General features: G+C 36.2%; 2 protein-coding genes across 2 annotated transcripts; one reads left to right on the top strand and one right to left on the bottom strand.

Annotated features, from left to right (window-relative positions):
* Positions 1–3,890: 3,890 nt before the first annotated feature.
* On the bottom strand, positions 3,891–8,242 carry LOC118782481 (CKLF-like MARVEL transmembrane domain-containing protein 3). The gene is made up of 5 exons (XM_036535863.1): positions 8,006–8,242; positions 5,580–5,735; positions 5,384–5,479; positions 5,010–5,121; positions 3,891–3,964 (listed from the first exon to the last, which is right to left on the bottom strand). The coding sequence occupies exons 1-5, from the start codon at positions 8,120–8,122 to the stop codon at positions 3,936–3,938; spliced, it is 510 nt and encodes a 169-aa protein (XP_036391756.1). The 5' UTR covers positions 8,123–8,242; the 3' UTR covers positions 3,891–3,935.
* A 1,507-nt stretch (positions 8,243–9,749) lies between these two features.
* On the top strand, positions 9,750–18,275 carry tk2 (thymidine kinase 2). Its single transcript, XM_036535373.1, has 10 exons — positions 9,750–9,998; positions 10,377–10,414; positions 14,827–14,901; positions 15,183–15,236; positions 15,568–15,657; positions 15,822–15,895; positions 16,061–16,149; positions 16,548–16,627; positions 16,723–16,803; positions 17,661–18,275. Exons 1-10 carry the CDS (start codon positions 9,821–9,823, stop codon positions 17,745–17,747), a joined length of 846 nt encoding a protein of 281 aa, XP_036391266.1. The 5' UTR covers positions 9,750–9,820; the 3' UTR covers positions 17,748–18,275.
* Positions 18,276–18,497: the final 222 nt, after the last annotated feature.

An 18,497-nucleotide genomic window follows, 5' to 3' on the forward strand; every position in this document is an offset into this window, starting at 1 on the left:
AATGACGTTCCCAGTATAACCTATATGCCAATGTTGTTACAGTGCAACCATAGCATTTGTTTTGTTGAACTTTTCAGTTACAACTTTATCTCATTGAGACTCATTGAGATCTGTCACAAAGGTACATATACCCTGCATTGACATACTATACAGCAGTTAATATGCCAAGAAAGGATACCGATTCTGAAAATGTAAATCATTAAGATATATGACATATGGTAGAAGATAATGGTGTGTGGTCTGCTTAGCATGAAGGTGAATAAAGAATGTATTTATAGGATTGTCGCATTTTGCATATGGTGACCTCTGCAACACAAAACACAACAGCTTGTCTAAATTGGAGCCCATTGTGTCTCTCAGGAAATAACATTTCTTATCTTGATTTATTTTTACTGACAAGTCTTACTTACTTCGATAAAATATACAGAGTCCTCCAAGCACAGAAATATTGGCACTAAGAGGAAACAAAGGCCTAATATTAAAGTATTTTAATAGACAATATTACAAATAAGCCATTCTGAAAATAAAATAACAAGGTTACCTTGTGCCTTGCTATTGACTTTGGAGATCACATTTGTAAATGCAAAATCTAGCTCTATCCATGATGAGATATTTTTGAGAGGGGCAAAAAGAAACATTTTCAGAGGTTTTTGCTCTCTAGTTTGTCTCAGTGAACATCAAATCAGGTGTCTTCCACTCAGCTGTCCTGGGCTCCAATCTTTAAGCAGTGCACTCATATACTTTCTTGGATATGAAGGCTGTCTCATGTAACTGTATAATTTTGAAATGCTCACTGTGAAATTGCAAACCTTTAACTTTCTGTGGCTGTGAGTTGAAGCTCATGCTTGAGTGTAGGCCTATTTATATGAAAGAGCAGCTGTGTGTATATGCTTGCGTGCATTTATGGAGATCACAGGAAGTCCTGCTTGTATGTGTAAATACCTATGAAACCTGTGATATTTCTGCTACCCTTTGATTTCTCCAGACTTTGTTTATTATATGTATATGTGGATTATGGTAAAGATGGAGGAGGGTGTAACATGGATGTGTGTGTGTGATTTGCAGATTATTTGGGCACTTCTCTTTATGTGTGTGTATGGACTTTGTACATCAGATGGATTTAAATGGCTCCATTTCCTGAGGTGCCTTAAGTTAAAAACCAGAGAACTAAGGACACATCACTAGGCTCACCCAGGCTTGAGGACATCATGGCTGCGGTTACACATGATTCTTACGCTATTCAAAATGCATCAATATACTGTATGCTCAATATACTGAAGTTTATTTTCATGAATATATTTGTATTGCTAAATGAAACAAATTCATTACAGAATAAGATATAGAACTGATGGACAAATTCTAGTACCGTAAAAGTAGGTAAGTGCTGTCTGTCACTGCAGCCTCACAGAACATGAAAAAGAGCATTTACTACAAGCACAGAATAGCACTGTCATAAAATACTAAGTCTTAAGGAAATTGGGTATTTCTTTGGAGCCAAAGAGTCACATTTTTCACTTTAGACGTTGATATAATTTCACGCATTAAATTGTTTCAGAAAGGTTATGCTGTTATATTTATATGATTGTTAGACAATTAGATGTCACTGTGACCAGCTGTCACTGTGGTAATGGTAACAAAGACATTTGCAAAAACACTGTGACTCTGTAAGTATGTGTGTGTGTGTGTGTGTGTGTGTGTGTGTGTGTGTGTGTACTAATGTTCAATTGTGTATATAAATACCTCTTTAATCAATGAAGGATTTTGTTGCAGCCTAAAAGTGCTTTTGAATGCACTTGGGTTTTTTGTTTTGTTGAATTGCACCTGTCATTTATCTAGCACGACAATAGACTATACTCCAACAGTCTATGCACAAATACTGTTTTTTGTTATAAAATAGTAGTTTATAAGACAATGTCTTTCAAACGGACAATGCTGTATATTGAATTGAAGGCATTAGTAATCCAATACAAAAGGTGTGTGTATACTGTATTTATATAACTACAGTTTTAGCAGTTTTTAAAATACAAAGCAGACTGTTTTCTAGAATCCATACTGATGTTTGGCAGACAAACTCAGTTTTAAAATTAAAGACCCTTTAAGACCCTATCAGCGTGAATTATACTCTTTCTTAATGTTCTATTTCCTTTTTCAAACTTGAAAATAGTAATATTGTTAATATTAAGCAATAGCAGAAGTTTCTCCTCTGTGAAACAGTACTCAAATCTGTATTTTTACATTTATAAGTCTAGATTTATCATGAACAATCAATGGTTTTAACTGGTTTTGTGACAACAAACTTTGTCTTAATAAATTGTTTTACCCACTCTTGACTTGCAGTGTTTTTGGTGTTTAAAGGAGCTAGAGGATCTGGTACTGTGGTTTGTTTTTTATGTAAAACTGTGTTCTCTAAACGGACAGAAAACAGGGTTGATGAAAACAAATTATTGCGTTTTTGCAACATGGTATACAGAGTTGCAGTCTATGACAAGGAGAACAATGCCAGCCTTATAATCAGGATTGAGAGTAATTTGCTGGGAGAACCTGCAAGTTTAATCACAGTGTGTACTACAGTTCTACTGTCTACTTGAACCAAAGCAAAGTAGACATTTTATATTTTTATATTTTATACATGTCTTTATTTTTCAGATAATTACCATTTGTATAATTAGAATTAAATTATAATCAGTAATCATACAAAAATATAATCAAAACCGGTAAAAGTTTGTCATTCCTGTACATGTATGGTAAGAGTAGGGCACACAGTTTCACTGTTAAACCTGCAATTAAAAACGAATGACAGCAGTGCAATGGGCAATATAGCAATTCACAATGATAAAAGAGGGTAATGCATACCATCAGGCTGCCAAAATATTGCAACAATACCATTGTATTTTATGAACAAAGTTAAGCCATCAAATTGACTATAGCATGTCTGTACTTGGATAGACAACGTAAACAGAAAACACACCTGGACTATAAATGTTATGTATATAAATGATACTTTGGAAAGTAATGCATTTTGGCCTTCCAATATTCTATAATTTTTCTGATTTATATTATGAAAGAAGAAAAAGAGAAGAAAAAATATATGACAGTATTTGCATTATCATTAGAGTACTCTGTCAACATAACACTACTGGAATTGAGAACAAGGATTCTTAAGGACACTTAAAGTACAGTCCAGGTAAGGTCTTCATTTTTTTTTATGGGTTAAAATACAAAGTGAGTTTTGTGACGTTCACATTTGCAGGCTTTAGTTCTAAGATATCAGTTAAATTCAGACAAGTATATAAGTATATGCTAAAATGTAAAATAGACCTTAACGCAGACCTGCATGTAGACTGGCCCCTTTCCTTTCAGTCACGAATTGTAACTCATGAGTTTGGAGGTTACAAAAGATGTGTAGGTAATGAAAAAAGAAACACTCGCCTCCATTTTTTAATTCATTACAGTACATTACATAATTTAGCAGACACACTTACCTAGAGTGACTTCCAAATCACTATGTTATGAATAGTTATCCAAGGGCCAAAGCACATTTATTTGAATCAGGCCCTCAGTGTCATGAGCATCCCTTAGAATTTGCTTTTGACTACCCACCTATAAAACAACAAAAATGCTCAATAATATACCCACAAATAATGTGCAAACCTCAAGACACCAAGAGCCCCAAAAGCACTATGAAATAAAAATGTGATGAAAACATTTTTCTGTTACATTTTTTTTTTTCAGTTTGTTAATCATCCTAGCGTTTGAAAAATAATTTGCAAGTTTCATTCATTCACAGGCACAGTGAGTCTTCAAGTAAGCCACTGGCAGAATTTTAAAACACTGTTTTCATTTTAAGAAGTTATGATGAAAAATAAAATATTTGGACCATTGTTTCCCAGGTGGCAATTGACACAGACAGGCCACAGGTTCATTTAATACAAGCTTCATTCCGATTCGAAGTCAGAGTCATTACCTACAACAAAAAAGAGCTTCACCAAAAATACAAATCAGGAAATAAAGAAAGCAGTCACTTAATCCTAACTAGTGTCCATATCTTCTGTCTGCAACAGTAAAGCAGGAAGTGACACTTCATTGCACAATGAAAAATTACAGTGCTGATAAAATCCAAAACACACTAGTGAAGAAACTGGGACACAGAAGCTGGATATACAATCTATTTGGACATGACAAATACTTGGAGTAGAGATCAAACTAGGCAATAAAATTACATATTTCATTTACAGTTTGGACCAGATAAAATTGTGGAGAGTGTTTTGAGCTAATACCTAAAATCAAACAGACAGAACAGCTCTGTAGAGTAGTTGTTTTGTATTTTGTATAAGGATGTAGGTTGTGTCTTTGAGTGAGATTCTTGAATTGCTTCAGTTAATATCTAGCTACACAGAGAAAGCTGTGAGCTATGTAAGCATAAGATATACTTCAAAGTCAATATAATATGTCTGTAAATTATAATTGAGTACACATTGCTGAAGATTTTTTGTGTTTGTGTGGCATAGGTTAGGGCAGATACAATATGCTTTGCAATGTATTCTTCACACAAACATGCCATGTAAACTCTCTTAGTGTACACTTATGTGACTGGGAACACACTAATGCTGATCTTACACCGCGCAATTTGGAATTCCTCCAGTATGTTCGACATCAGCCACATCATATCCATACAGGATAGACGGACTAAGACTAGAGACAAATGCACCTTTAAGTGTTCTCTGAGAAGTTGTCTGTGGTTTATCTGACAGACCCTTGCCTTCCAAAAAATTATTTACCTTATATATCTAAATGAACCTTGGAATTACTATGAACTTTCCTTTAAAAAGTCATTATGTATTTGGAAATAAGCCCTGTGGAAAGTGTCTGGTTAGATGTACAGCAAGTATATTGCCCCTAAAAAGCATATTTATAAATGCTTCGAATGTCTAACCAAGCACTTTCCCTGCTTTCTGTTTCTTCATGTAAGAGCCCTTTATGCATAGAAATGGCAAGAACTCCTGCGGTACCTGCTGGTTGTTCCTGTGTGGACCCTTCCCCTTGCTTGCGGGAATTGGTCAGCTCGTTGAAAGTGATATAGCAGTCAAATGCAAAACAAAGGGTGGCAATGAACCCAAACACCTGTGAAAATAGAGTGCTTTGATATCAATACAGTATGAAAGAGAGAGCAAAATGGGATACAGGTAGGGGGCAGAAATGTGAACCTCACCTGTAACATGATATTTACACTCAGGCATATGGGAGTAGTAACTCCATACAGCTTTAAAGCATTTTTGTGTACTTGCTTTATTAGCTGTCTTGAGGAATTTCAGCATTGTTCATTTTGGCAAATACGGTAATGCCAATAACAGTGGACATACGTGGACACTGAAATCAAGCTTACCCCGCCTGCTTTTGAGGCTCCATCTCCATACCTGGACATTGAAATTATGGAGATGACAAAAAAGATGATGGATGCAGTCAGACAGCGCAGGAAATCCTTGAAAAATAAAGTGAAATTAAAAAGCCACATCATGTTTGTACAGCAGTTCTCTGTGGAGGCTTCCTGGTGCCCCCTTGTGGTTAAAAATGAAACTCACCATTAGGGGCCATTGACAGCCATTTAATTGTTGACTGAACTTGTTGGAATAGACGATGAGCATGAAGGCGGCAAGGAGGAACTCAATGAGGGGAGCTGTGACAAAGGCTGCTGCTACAGATGCCACAAAGCACACAAAGGTGATGAAGGACAGAGCCTGGGCAGGGAGAGAAAGAGAGAATGAGACAAATGTGGAAAGAAAGAGAGAGGCTAAGAGGGTGATGAACTCTTCTACTAAGTGTCCTATCTTAGGGAAAATTTTCAGACAGGCACAGTCACACACATGTGAAATTTATTGACCTCTTAAAATTATCACCTATGAAATGCAAGTCTCTAATGTGCTGATAATGGAAACACATATTTGTTAATCTACTTGCCTTTGAATGGATTGACAGGGGTTTAAATTATGTTCTACATTTGTCTTTGGTGAAATACAAAATATTTATGGCTGAGTATAAGAGCTGGGTACCAAAATGGATAAATTTATTGTTTTAAAGCAAGACTCTTCAACCGGTTTTTCACAGGGGCCATATTTAACAAAATGGTGCCAGCAGCCCAAACATTTCTTCCTTTGTACAGATAGAAGAAGAATGTACAAATAAGTAGTAAGCATATATTGATCCACAGCATAAACATTTTAACATATATGCAAACTTATTATTTATTACATTCAAAATATAGCATCACCATTACCTTCTGTTTGTTTCTATTTCATGGTAAATCATCAATTCAGAACAAATGCAGATGAAACAAGTACACTAAAATAATATGTTAGGTCCTATTATTAACTATTAGGAATGGCAGTGTATCCCAGAAAAAGTCTCTTTTTATAGTATGATGGTGTGACATTACATGTCTTCTTTTAAGAGCACACTCAAAGCTGGTTTACCTGCCTCAAGCTCATTTGGTTCATCACCTATGCTAATTAATAACTGGTGAACTATGCACACACGTTATACATTCTTCATTAAGAGATCTCTGATTTTCACATAACTTGGATTTGAAAATGTGATGATATTGCATTTGGGATAATCAGATCTACATTAACAGACTATTCATTTTCCGCTGTTCATTGTGTAGTTCCCTCAGTATCCAAAAATATCTGTCCTACTTTGTAATCAGAAAGAACTAGATGGATCTTTGAAATCAGCATGCATTCTGCCTGTATTAATTACAGGATCTCATATTATCTAAGGTGCATTTCAAGGTCCAGACAAAGGAAAAATGACAAAGGCATTTTAATCATTTTGAGGACATCCCATTACCCTGAATTTACAAGGCAGCTCATATGCGGTATGGGTCACCATTGTAATTATGTTAGAATTATTAAATGTATTGTGCACATTGTGCAATTCTCTTCTGGTTCCCATTCTATTTCTGGCTTCCATTTCCTCATCTGAATCACCACCAGCATTGGAGAAATAACAAAAGAGAGCAGTTTAAGTGACCACCTTTATTATATTAATTTGTAAAATTTACATCATATTGTCTTTCAATATGAAGTACAGAAAAAAGAGATGGTGTTAAAAATAGGACTACAGAAATTATTACTCTTATTACTTATGCTCTCTGAAACTAATATAGCCTAATATCTATACCATTCTTGGTGTGATGTAACTGTAAATGAGCTACATTTGTAGTGGTTTGTAGGCTTTAATTTAATGGAGTACTTCAGTTGGACCCTTTAGAGCCTCCATTTTAGTGATTTTTTTCTAAAACTTGGTAAAAAAAAAAAAAAACAAAACAGCAGAATGTCCATTTGCTCAGGGGCTAAATGACTAGTTAAGGACCCTGAAACCAAAAGTGAATGACAGTCCTCTAAAGGAAACCCACAAGTATTTACAGCAGTCCCTATATGACCTTTCAGGCCTCTGAAAAAGTTTCTGCATTTGACAGGAAGAGGATACTGACTGATATCAGTAAAGATATCATACTGTATCTACAATCCAAAAATGTAAAATTATGTTTTTGGAATAAATCAATTTGCATATCTAGTGTAGGATATAGAAATAATACACAAAAGATAACTTTTAAAGTTTGCAAAGTAACAAAACATAAAAGTGCATTGGAAATGAACAGCAATTGAATATGAATGAATAAATGTTAAGAATAAATGGCTCCCATATACCGATATGCTGCCCATAGCTCTGAATTTTAAAATTAAATTTAGTTTAACTGTGAAACTATTTAAACTAATTTGCAATTTATCAGTTTAAGAGAGCATTTTTTTTAGTTCTGAAAGCTGAATAAAGGAAATGTCTTCCCTTTTGCAGATTTCAGTTTTCAAACTTACAATTACAAAACCAGCTTCAGAAGATTCTGGAATATTTAGTTTGATACCGTAAGTAGCAGTTCCTGAGACAGTCGACACTATGGAAATGAAAATCGACTAAATGAATCAGAGTAGAAATTAGTAAACTGAATTACCACTTCAGAGATGAGAAGAATTCCCTTCCGCGAGGTGGCGAAATCTTTACTGGGGAGAAAAGAAAAAATATCAACCTGGTGTGGTGGTGTCGATTCGGGAGACTCTATGTCCCCCATTTCGAAGATGGAATGTTGATTTAAAAAAACAAACAAAAAAACAAAACAAAAAAAAAAAAAAAAAACAAAGAATTTTTAGATCCTGAATCTGACAGCAACAAGACAGAGTACTATAACTTGTGAACGTTTCCTCTAAAAGCGTAAACGGAAGTAATGACACAACGGAAACGTTTAAGATACAGCACAGTTTGCGTTCTACAAGAATTAAAGCTAAACGGGTGTGCCCTCTTAATTTCAGTGCCTCTGTGTTAGCCTGTAACAGCAAGACAACAGTGCAATTTTTTAAATGCCAAATACAATTTCAAGCAAAATGTAGAATGTTATAGCCTATTTGACCACACTATGCAAGTGATCAATATACCTGGTTTAAGACAAGCCGAGAACCTGCTTGGGAAAAAGTTGATTGGATGAGCGAGAATGGCTCGATGCCCTCCATATAAAGAACAGCAATATCCTCATGCCTCACAGCATGTGTAACATGGTACGTTTTATAGTGATGTAGTGGAGACTACTTGTTTGTAATACAGCTGTCATCAACACCGTAATATGCTAAAACAGGCGACTGTAGACCCTTCGTAATTGCATTTAGGGCGCCATATGGCGTCATTTTGCGAGTGGAAAGCTTATTCTTTTCTATAGCATCTCCGGGTTCATATTTTAAATAAAGGAATTTAAACTTAATCCTCAGATTAATTCCAAACACTGGCGAAGCCCTGGATGTGTCCTAATCTTGATCTAATAAACCTATATTAATCGAAACAGCCCATTTATATTAATCTTGGAATGCATGTCATCAAAACGGAATGCCCAACCATCCACTAGAGCGCAGTGCATCTATGCAAAATAAACAAATTTTTTAATACGTCCACGATCACTAGGCGGCGCGAGGCTAGGTATGTCTACTTGCACGTTGCAGAGCACAATGCGTTATCGTTGCATTTATAATAAAATAATATCAAGTGTGGCCTTTCATCAATTTCTCTTCATCAAACAAATCGCAATGAACGTCTTAAGGAGACAAAATAAAGAATATATTAATATTATACTGCGGAACTTGAAGTTGGTGGTGCTTCTTTTTTTTTTCCTAATAACTAATCAATGATGGAATTGTGACATCCAGGTCAAATTAATTTAAACTCAAGAAACTCTTACTCTTACGTTTAGCTAGCAACTATTTCTGGTAGATCTGAGAAAAGCAGCATGAACTTAAATGACGAATCATAAGTCTTTGTCATCCAGCAGACTCAAAACCTTGCTACACTCACTGAAACCTTTATTTAATAATAATAATAATAATAATAATAATAATAATAATAATATATTGTTTCATTCTTTTGGAATTGACCGGTGTTGGTTTTGATTTCCGTTCGTATCACTTTAATGCATTTTAATGCATATAAAAAGGACCATAGGTAGTGAGGTAGCAGAAGTGGGCAGGTATAGCTAGTTAAATAAATTACATGTTTTTGTGAGGCGGATGAAAGCACTGCTGTATCATATGAAACGTGCATGAGAGCACCCATATGCAGCATTTGCGCTACATTTCAATCCATTTCCGTTCCATTTGCAAAAACTGCAACAGCCGTGAACTAGGAAGCAATTATTTGTCATCGGAAGTGAACTGCTGTGTTGAAGGGACCCGGATAATTTCTTTCACTGTTTACTTTCATTGTATCGAGCAGTTACAATTTTCACGAGATGTCATTGTCTCCCGTCTACAACGCCATATTCAGGAATAATCTTACTCAAATTCAATCCGCCGCAGCTGCGTGTTTAAAGCGAACCGGGGGTTGTCAGACAATTGTCCGCGGAAGGTGTGCTCTGTTGAATACGCAGACAAGGCTTCTCAGCAGTAGGACGCAGACAAATAGCAGAAGTACGTGCGCAAAGCGTGATTTTCACTCTCTTCACCTTTTTGCCAGTTCAACACTACGCAATATATGTCATGTGGCTAGCTAGTTAACGCTTTTAACGACTCGAGACGAAAGTGTTCGGCACAAAGAAAAGACTATATTCCATTTAGATAATTCAGTAGTTGTCACTGGCAACTAATCCAATACTTGGTGGCTGGCTGCTGCATATGTGGCTGTATCTCCGGTCCATCTGTCTACGCTTGAGCTAGTCTTAATAACGGTGCTTTGCCCACAGCTCCAACTGACGCTCATTCACTGCTTATCTATTTTGTGCGTGATTTTGCCACGATCTGATTGAAGCTGAGCACAGCCTCATCTCATAATGTTGTCTTCCTCTCAAGGGAAACTTTGTCGAAACGGGGAGGAGAAAAAACTAGTGGTAAGTACAACTGTTACTTTGTTCCGTTTTTATCTTCATAAGGAAGTAAACAACGCGCATTGTTGACTGAAGGTGTTAATAGTTAATACAGTATAAGAACTGAGGCAGCGTATAACGTGTGGGTTGTATTTGTTTAAAAATCCGTGCTCGAGACAAATAGAGTACCGAGGTGGCTACGTCACACTGGTGTTGGAAGTGAAATTCCCCATTCATTTTAGTCATAGACATTTTTTTTTTAACGCACTTTTAAAGTACTTCTAGTGGTTTATGGCTTACCATCGATTTCCAGATTATATATTGTGATCCCAACTTGCGACTTATATTGTTTATTTTGATTGTTTCGAGCTATATTTTACGTAATTATTATTTTTTTTATCTTACGCTAGCACAACCACGAGCTAAAAACTACATGTCCCATGAAACCACGGAGCTTTCTCCCGTGTCACTTACTCCCAGCGTATAATTTTTCCCGGGCATTTCCGGTCCATCTCTCGCCACACGACGTGAACACCTGTTTAACAGAGCCTGCTGTTTAATGCCTGGGTATTCCAAATAACCAATCACTGCTCACCCGCAACCAGTAGTAACATCCAGTTAGTTGAGTATTGTCCAATCAGAATAAATACTTTCCGTTAGGAATTTCCATTTTCTGTACAATGCATTGTAACACTTGCTTCAGGTCCATTAAATCTACGTTTTAAACGGTCTGCAGATTCATAGAAAGCTAAGTAAATTTTGTAATCACACGAGGACGAGGACAACAGATAGTGAAAGTATGAACTGTCGTGTACAAAGCTGGCTAACTGGCGTAAAATACACTAAAGTCAACAATATTATTAACATTTTATTAAATGTGCACAAGCATGAATGGTGGGGGGGGGATTTGTCTAAGTGACATTTATGTATACAGTATTTTGTTATGATGATGATATTTTTAAGTAGAAATTCAATATTCTCAATATCCATAACTGGATAGTTTGGAAAGAGAAGAAATCTATATTTATGGATTTGGAGCTCAGCCACTCATGCAAAGATTTGACATTTGATTATCCAAATTCCTAGGTATTGAGTATCTTTTTTGACAAGTATATATTGTAATGAAGAGTAGGAACAGTTGTGAATGCTCATAAATTCACATTTGTCAAGGTTCAAACGCAGACCAGAAGCTTGAGAAAATAACTCTATTGTTTGTAAGGTCAAAGGGATTTGTTCTTTGTTCTTTAGAAAAAGTTGTCATCAGCTAACTGACTTATAATCAATTGTTTTCCATTTATGTTTAATCCCTCAATGTTGGAATTTTTTATGAGAATAGCCTATGAATTTAGCCTAATTTCAACTATGAATTCATGATTATATATTATATTCATTATATTATTATATCATATTATATTCACAATTACTCTCAAAATAAGACAGTTGACAAAAAAGTACCAATAAAACATTTATTGACATATATCAGATACATCCGCCAGACCATCCAGGGGCATGTTATTGTACAATAAAAAAAAAAAAACCCACTTCAAAATCTTGTCTGAACGCCAGATAACGTCAATAGACTTACACGCCACTACCAGAATGTATCCCTCCACCACAGATCCGCAAGGAACTTTAGTCCGTGGAAACAAAAAGAGAGAATTTCATACTAAACAGGCTGTAACTTTGGAATATAACAACTCGATTTAACTAACTGAGCCTGCTACAGCATTAGATTAGCATCAGATGAACTTTGGAATGCATTTTACACAGAACAAGGGCTGTGGATTTTGGCCCCCATTTCTTACAACTACTGTAACTTATGGTACATTTACATTTAGCAAAAATTATGCAAAAGTGCATACAGTAAGTATTAGTAACAGTATGGGGACAGGATGTGTACAGTTCCACAATGAGACAGTTCTCAGCTGAGAGCAAGGTCTGTTTGAGGACACATCTAATTCAGAGTTTCTCAAACCTCTCCTGGAGGACCCCTTGTCCCACCCTTCTCCTCCTCCACGCCCACCTGCAACTATTTTGACTTTTAAATTTTGAGTGACCAATCAGTCAAAACAAAACGCCACTCTGGCGTTCTCTACTGCTATCACCCGAAATTGGTGAATTCGAATTTGTCCATACTCATTGGATTTCGGTTTTGATTTTTTGACAGGTGGAAGTGTTTATGATAAGAGATGTCCGAGAGAAATTTGGTGATAATTGATCGCTGTTTTGGAACATTAAGCCACGTTAAGCGTTTTAGAATGTCTGCAAAAGCCTTGACACTTGGTCGTACTTCAAGGCGGGATTTGTTGGCGAAATTAAAGTGACAAGGACACCAGTGGATATTCTAGTTGTATGTGGACAGGTTTGTAGGCTACAAATATTTTTATTTTATTAGCCTACAACTTTTTTTTGGAAAGCTACACATTTCAGTGCCTGGATTCCAGTTGTTTCTGCAAATTGCAGTGATCCATTTGCTTCTCTTTTCTTTAGCTTTCGGCAGTCTGTAAAAAGATAGATTCAACAAGAAATCGGAGCAATTTGAACAGTCAATCGCACAACAGCTCTTTCCCATTTTAGATGTGTTTTCGCGACATTCAAACATAACGCTAACGCTGCCACTCAGTGGGTGTAACCCGCAGTGATTCCGCCTACTGTGACGTCACGTGCGTAACCTCTGTCCTGTGGTTGTGGTTGTGTGTGTGTGTGTGTGTGTGTGATGAAGCAGCAGAAAAATCTTATAAATTTTATATAAGAGTAGTAACTTCACAAGTTATTTGTATGGCATTTTTAAACATATTTATATTTATATATGTATTTCAGTTTTTGAACAGTAGTAATTATGTTCAAAAATGTTCAGAAAGACTAATTTGGGTGTAGTGTACACAACACACGTTTTCATCGAGATATAAATCCCCACTTGCTGCAATGTGATCTTATTTTCATGGCTGTATTAGGGCTATATGTGGTCTGAAACAGACATCCATCTTGGGCTAAGTTTGGACCAAATCAGATGGACCAAACACACGCTATACTGCCAAAACTTGTCTCTTACGATGATTAATGGGTGGCAGTGTAGCATAGTGGTTAAGGAGCAGGACTCGTAACTGAAAGGTTGCCGGTTCGATCCCTGCTGGGACACTGCTGCTGTACCCTTGGGCAAGGTACTTAACCCACAATTGCCTCAGTAAATATCCAGCTGTATAAATGGATAACATTGTAAAGAACTGTAACCTATGTAAGTCGCTTTGGATAAAAGCGTCTGCTAAATGAATAAATGTAATGTAAATGTAATAACGTTGGTTAGTAGTTTATTATCTGGTTAGTAGCTAGCTAAGCTGTAGCTAAGTAATAGTGATAGGTATAGTAAGATAGGTGAACTGGTGACCTAACATTACATAGCGAACAACAAAAACTTACCTTATTGTTATAATAAATGTATAATTAATAATAAATTATGTGTACCAGTGGTACCACTTGGATGGCTATGTGTGATTTTTTTTTTATAGGCTACCCAAAAGTACAATAGCTATGTTCGCCTTTTCCTCCTCCATTCCACATTATGTACCCGTACCACCGAAAGGTAAGAGATTGAAAAGAAAAAAACTGAAAATACTTCAACTCGCAAATACTTTAGGTGATCTCGTCAATACTTTTCACTCGTGAGAATGCAAGTGGCGTGTAACTGGAAAATACCACGTTTCTAAACTCGCAATGACATAATCTAGTGTAAGACACAAGCCATTTTCACATATGAACTCCAGACAAAATGTGGAGAATCAGGTCCGGAAATTGGCCGGAATTGCCCTTTCACACATGTAACACGCAACAGACGTGTTCTCACTTACAGGAAATACACCGGTTTGGTTTAGGCGAGGGGTGGTGCCTGGGTAGATTGTGCAGGAGGCAGGACATGACGCAAAAACTATGCTGCAGAAATCGCAGTGGCTGTATTCGAAACCGCCTACTGCATTACACAAGTATATACTGTATACTGCATGCTATTTTTCAGTGTAGTACCCAGTATGCGACCATTAGTAATTACATTTGTAGTATGTTATGAATTTACTTACAACACCAGCGAAGAACCAGTGATGACGTACCCACCTCGGTACTCTATGTGCTCTGCAGCTTTCCAGTTGCTGAAAGCAAGATTATATCATAGAGTAACCAACATGTCATATCGATTGATTGAAATATTTATTCACATTCCACCAAAATATTACCATTTGATGTTTGGCCTAGGGTGAGAGTAAATTTAAATACAAGCACGTTGAAGTTCAACTCTGAAAGCCAGTAGTCCCAAAAATTCCATTGTACTACGATGGCCTACAGTCATTTTTGTCTTATTAATTCATACTGCTGTAGTTCATAACAAGTATTTGCTTGAGAGTTTATGATTATTATTCATTGTATTCATTTTTCATCTTCTTTTCCAGGTTTGCATTGAAGGGAACATTGCCAGTGGGAAGACGACATGTTTGGAGCACTTCAGTAAAACCAGTAATATTGAGGTATGTATAGCCGTGCAAACTGACCATTTCAGTTACATTACATTTCACTTAATTTTCATTCCATGCATTTTAATCCAAGCATATTGCTTTGCTGAGGAAACCCAAGGTATACTGTACACAGTGGTCCAGTACACTGGACTTTGGAACTCAGTATATTGTTTCATTAGCCATTTTATTATGCTTGTTAAATTTGAAGATCATTCTTGTAGCCAATCACACAAGTCAGATGTAATTTAAAGAACGTTACGATCAACTTTAAAATGGTTATTTTCCCCTTTCAGGTATTGACAGAACCAGTTTCTAAGTGGAGGAATGTTCAAGGCCACAACCCTCTAGTAAGTTTATTATGGAGGTGATTTACTTTCAACCTGTGAACTGTTGTTCTTTGCTATTGCTGGAAGTACCTCCATTTGTGTACTTGAAGCATTCTTATTTATGCCCTTATCAATTGTGATTTTTAGATCCCCATTTCTGCAAATATTTCCTAATTTGAATGTGATGGTTATGATGGGGGTTTATTACAGTTTTGAGCTTTTTTAATGCTTGAATTTTGGGGTGTTTTGAGTTGGTCTTAGGAGTTCTGAAGTTATCTCAATTTTAATTTAGACACTAAAGATTTTATATGAAATGCTGATTTATTGTGGGTAATTGTGATGTTATGCATAGGCTTTGATGTACCAGGACCCTTCTCGATGGGGCATCACCCTGCAGACGTACGTGCAGCTGACCATGCTGGACCGTCACCTCTCCACAATAGTGCGTACTCCACCTGCCCTGCTAAGGGTGTCTTCTGTTCTGAGTAAATACCACGTGTGTTTGAGTGAGAGAGAGAGAGAGAGTTTCTTTCATTATGTCTTTCGAGTAAACTGTCATAAATGTTTATGACATAATCTGTCGTTTCTTCCTTCTGTGTTCCTCAGTCAACTCCTATAAGAATGATGGAGAGATCCATCTACAGCGCCAAGTACATCTTTGTAGAAAATCTTTACCGAAGGTATTCATTTTCACTATGAGAAGTGAATCAAATAACATTTTCTGCAATGTCCTATAACAACAGAGCATACATCACCTTGCTGTGAATACCTTTGAGCTATCATGGTGAAATCTTAGAACTGGTTTGTTCATCTTTACTTGTACACTGTTTCATTATGCTTTACAGTGGGAAAATGCCGGAAGTAGACTATGTCATTCTGAGCGAATGGTTTGAGTGGATCACACAGAACATTGCCATTCCGGTGGATCTCATTGGTATGCTGCACTGAAATCAAAAGTAAATGTTACTTGGAATAGCATTGAGGTTTGGCTCTGAAGCAATTGCTAATACAAAGCACCTCTCAATTATAAATCAAAATTCCTACCAATTCAGTATTCAGCATACATAAACCATGGAATATAACTCTCATAATTTTGTAATTTGTACTGAAATACACATTGTTTTCACTGAAAACTGTGAGGATCGATGGTTAAGATTAATGTCCAAATGAACCACTCTGCATATAACGTCAAGAAGTTACTTGGCAGTGAATAAGCAGTGCATTTGGATAGGTAGCAGATATGATCCCAATGTATGTGGTCAGCATTGTTTTTGTATTTTTTCTCACTGTTGATATCACATAGCAGTGAATATATTTTTTCTTCTGGGTTAGTTTACCTGCAGACTACTCCACAGACCTGCTATGAGAGACTGAAACAGAGATGCAGGGAGGAGGAAAAGATGATTCCTATGGTAAGCCTTAGATTGACCACCATCCCTGCTTCCATTGCTGGCTCTGTGATCCTTCTTAGTGCATGTTGTGATTTCATCACCTTACCTCCTTTTAGGAATATTTGGAAGCAATCCATCAGTTGTACGAAGACTGGTTAATCAACAAGACATCATTTTATCTACCTGCTCCTGTTCTAGTAAGTAGCCATGACTTCTTGACATTGCATTCAGTTGAAAATGTATCATTGTGTCTATGAATAATAATCCATCTGGAGTTTTTGATAAGTGGTGGAAAATCAGTCCCCTGGGGCAGAGACTTAGGTCTTGTAAGGACTGAATTTATAGGCATACTGTCATTAACAAAACTTCTTATATATATATATATATATATATATATATATATATATATAATGAAGATTTAATTTTCAAGATTATTTTCAGAAATCACAGGAAACAAATCAATACAGTGCAAAGCATGTACTTTTTATAGTAGACAAATATTTTCCTACATCATCAAAAGCCCACTGAATGAAAAGTTTTCATAGTCTCCCTGTTTGTTAAACCAATACAATGTCAGTCCTCTATTTAACATTTCTCACAACAGTAATTGCACAGAAGAATCGTTTGTCTACAGCTTTACTATTGAAATCACTTTCTGTCAACACTAAAGTTAAGATCATAAGGAGGGTAGAATTTGGAGAAACCAAAAATAAAATGGATTGAAATTGTTTGGGTTGGCATACCCAACATTTTAAATCCATTTGAAAACCATTTTAAATCAAGTAGAAAAGGTGAAGATTTTGATGCAGCTTTGGCAGTGGCAATCACAAAACATCCATTAAATTAACTGATATACCTGCTGAAACTTTGTTTTACAGCTGTGTAATGTGCAAGAATGTTGTCCTTAAGCACTGTATTAACACTGGCTACCCAGGTCTGATATTTGCGGTGATGAAATTAATGTACTCATAGCTTTTTGTTGTAGTCTGTAATCACAGGTTGTGTTACTACCTTTTGGTGATATTTGGTAATATTTCTGAAATATTTGTTGTAGGTAATACCTGCAGACCATGACCTTCAGAAGATGCTTCATCAATATGAGGAGAACAGAGAAAAAATTTTAATGACCAGGAATGCGTAATTGTCTGAAGTAAATGTGTTGATCCACAGACAAACCATATCTACTCTTTCAGTACAGGAGGTCTGCTTCTGATGTACCACAACAGGGCAGCTGCTGTCAAGAGAGCTGGTGTCTCCTTTATTGTAATGTTTCATTTGCTGCTTTCTCTCTCATTTTTTTCCTTTACATTAGTCTGAGGGACTCCTTTTTTACAGGAACTTTTCAGTTCTAAAGAGAGTCTTAAGGAGTCATGTTGAACATGATGTGTTTTCAGGATTCAGTCTCATTTAAAGTGTATGTTATATTGGCTGTTTAGATTTGGACAACATTAACCGGGTCTACTTCACAAGTTTAGGTTGATTTTGCTGTCATTCCACTACAAAATGTAATGTATAGCTACCTCTCACAATTAACAACATATTTGCAGTAAGTGTTTATTTAATAAAAGCATTTTCTGTCTGTTACAATAAAATCTGTCAACAATGTTATTCTTAAAGCTATTTATGCAAGTACAAAAAAATTAAATTGTAGTTCAGTACTTTACATCCCTTTTGTTCAGTGGACCAGAAAACTGTATAATGTTATGATTTTCAGTTGTTGATGAACATCTTTTTTCATCACTGTTATTTTGAAGAAATAAAATCTCATTTATACGTCATCACAGCTGTCATATATGAATCTACATACATTGTCCTTTCATAGTTTATGAAGTACTCTTTGGAGGGGGGGTGACTTGATGAAAATCTGATTACAATGCCATTCATGACACCG

The sequence above is a fragment of the Megalops cyprinoides genome, chromosome 8 (genome assembly GCF_013368585.1).
Source record: "Megalops cyprinoides isolate fMegCyp1 chromosome 8, fMegCyp1.pri, whole genome shotgun sequence".
NCBI classification, from domain to species: domain Eukaryota; kingdom Metazoa; phylum Chordata; class Actinopteri; order Elopiformes; family Megalopidae; genus Megalops; species Megalops cyprinoides.

Bases quoted from the DNA above. Each gene is read 5' to 3' on its own strand.
- tk2 (XM_036535373.1), top strand. From the start codon at position 9,821: ATGTCATTGTCTCCCGTCTACAACGCCATATTCAGGAATAATCTTACT. The intron at 15,896-16,060 runs GTATTCATTTTC...TATGCTTTACAG, and splicing joins GTAGAAAATCTTTACCGAAG to TGGGAAAATGCCGGAAGTAG. The intron at 16,628-16,722 runs GTAAGCCTTAGA...ACCTCCTTTTAG, and splicing joins AGGAAAAGATGATTCCTATG to GAATATTTGGAAGCAATCCA.
- LOC118782481 (XM_036535863.1), bottom strand. From the start codon at position 8,122: ATGGGGGACATAGAGTCTCCCGAATCGACACCACCACACCAGGTTGAT. The intron at 5,480-5,579 runs GTGAGTTTCATT...TTATTTTTCAAG, and splicing joins GCTGTCAATGGCCCCTAATG to GATTTCCTGCGCTGTCTGAC. The intron at 5,122-5,383 runs GTAAGCTTGATT...CTATTTTCACAG, and splicing joins GAGCCTCAAAAGCAGGCGGG to GTGTTTGGGTTCATTGCCAC.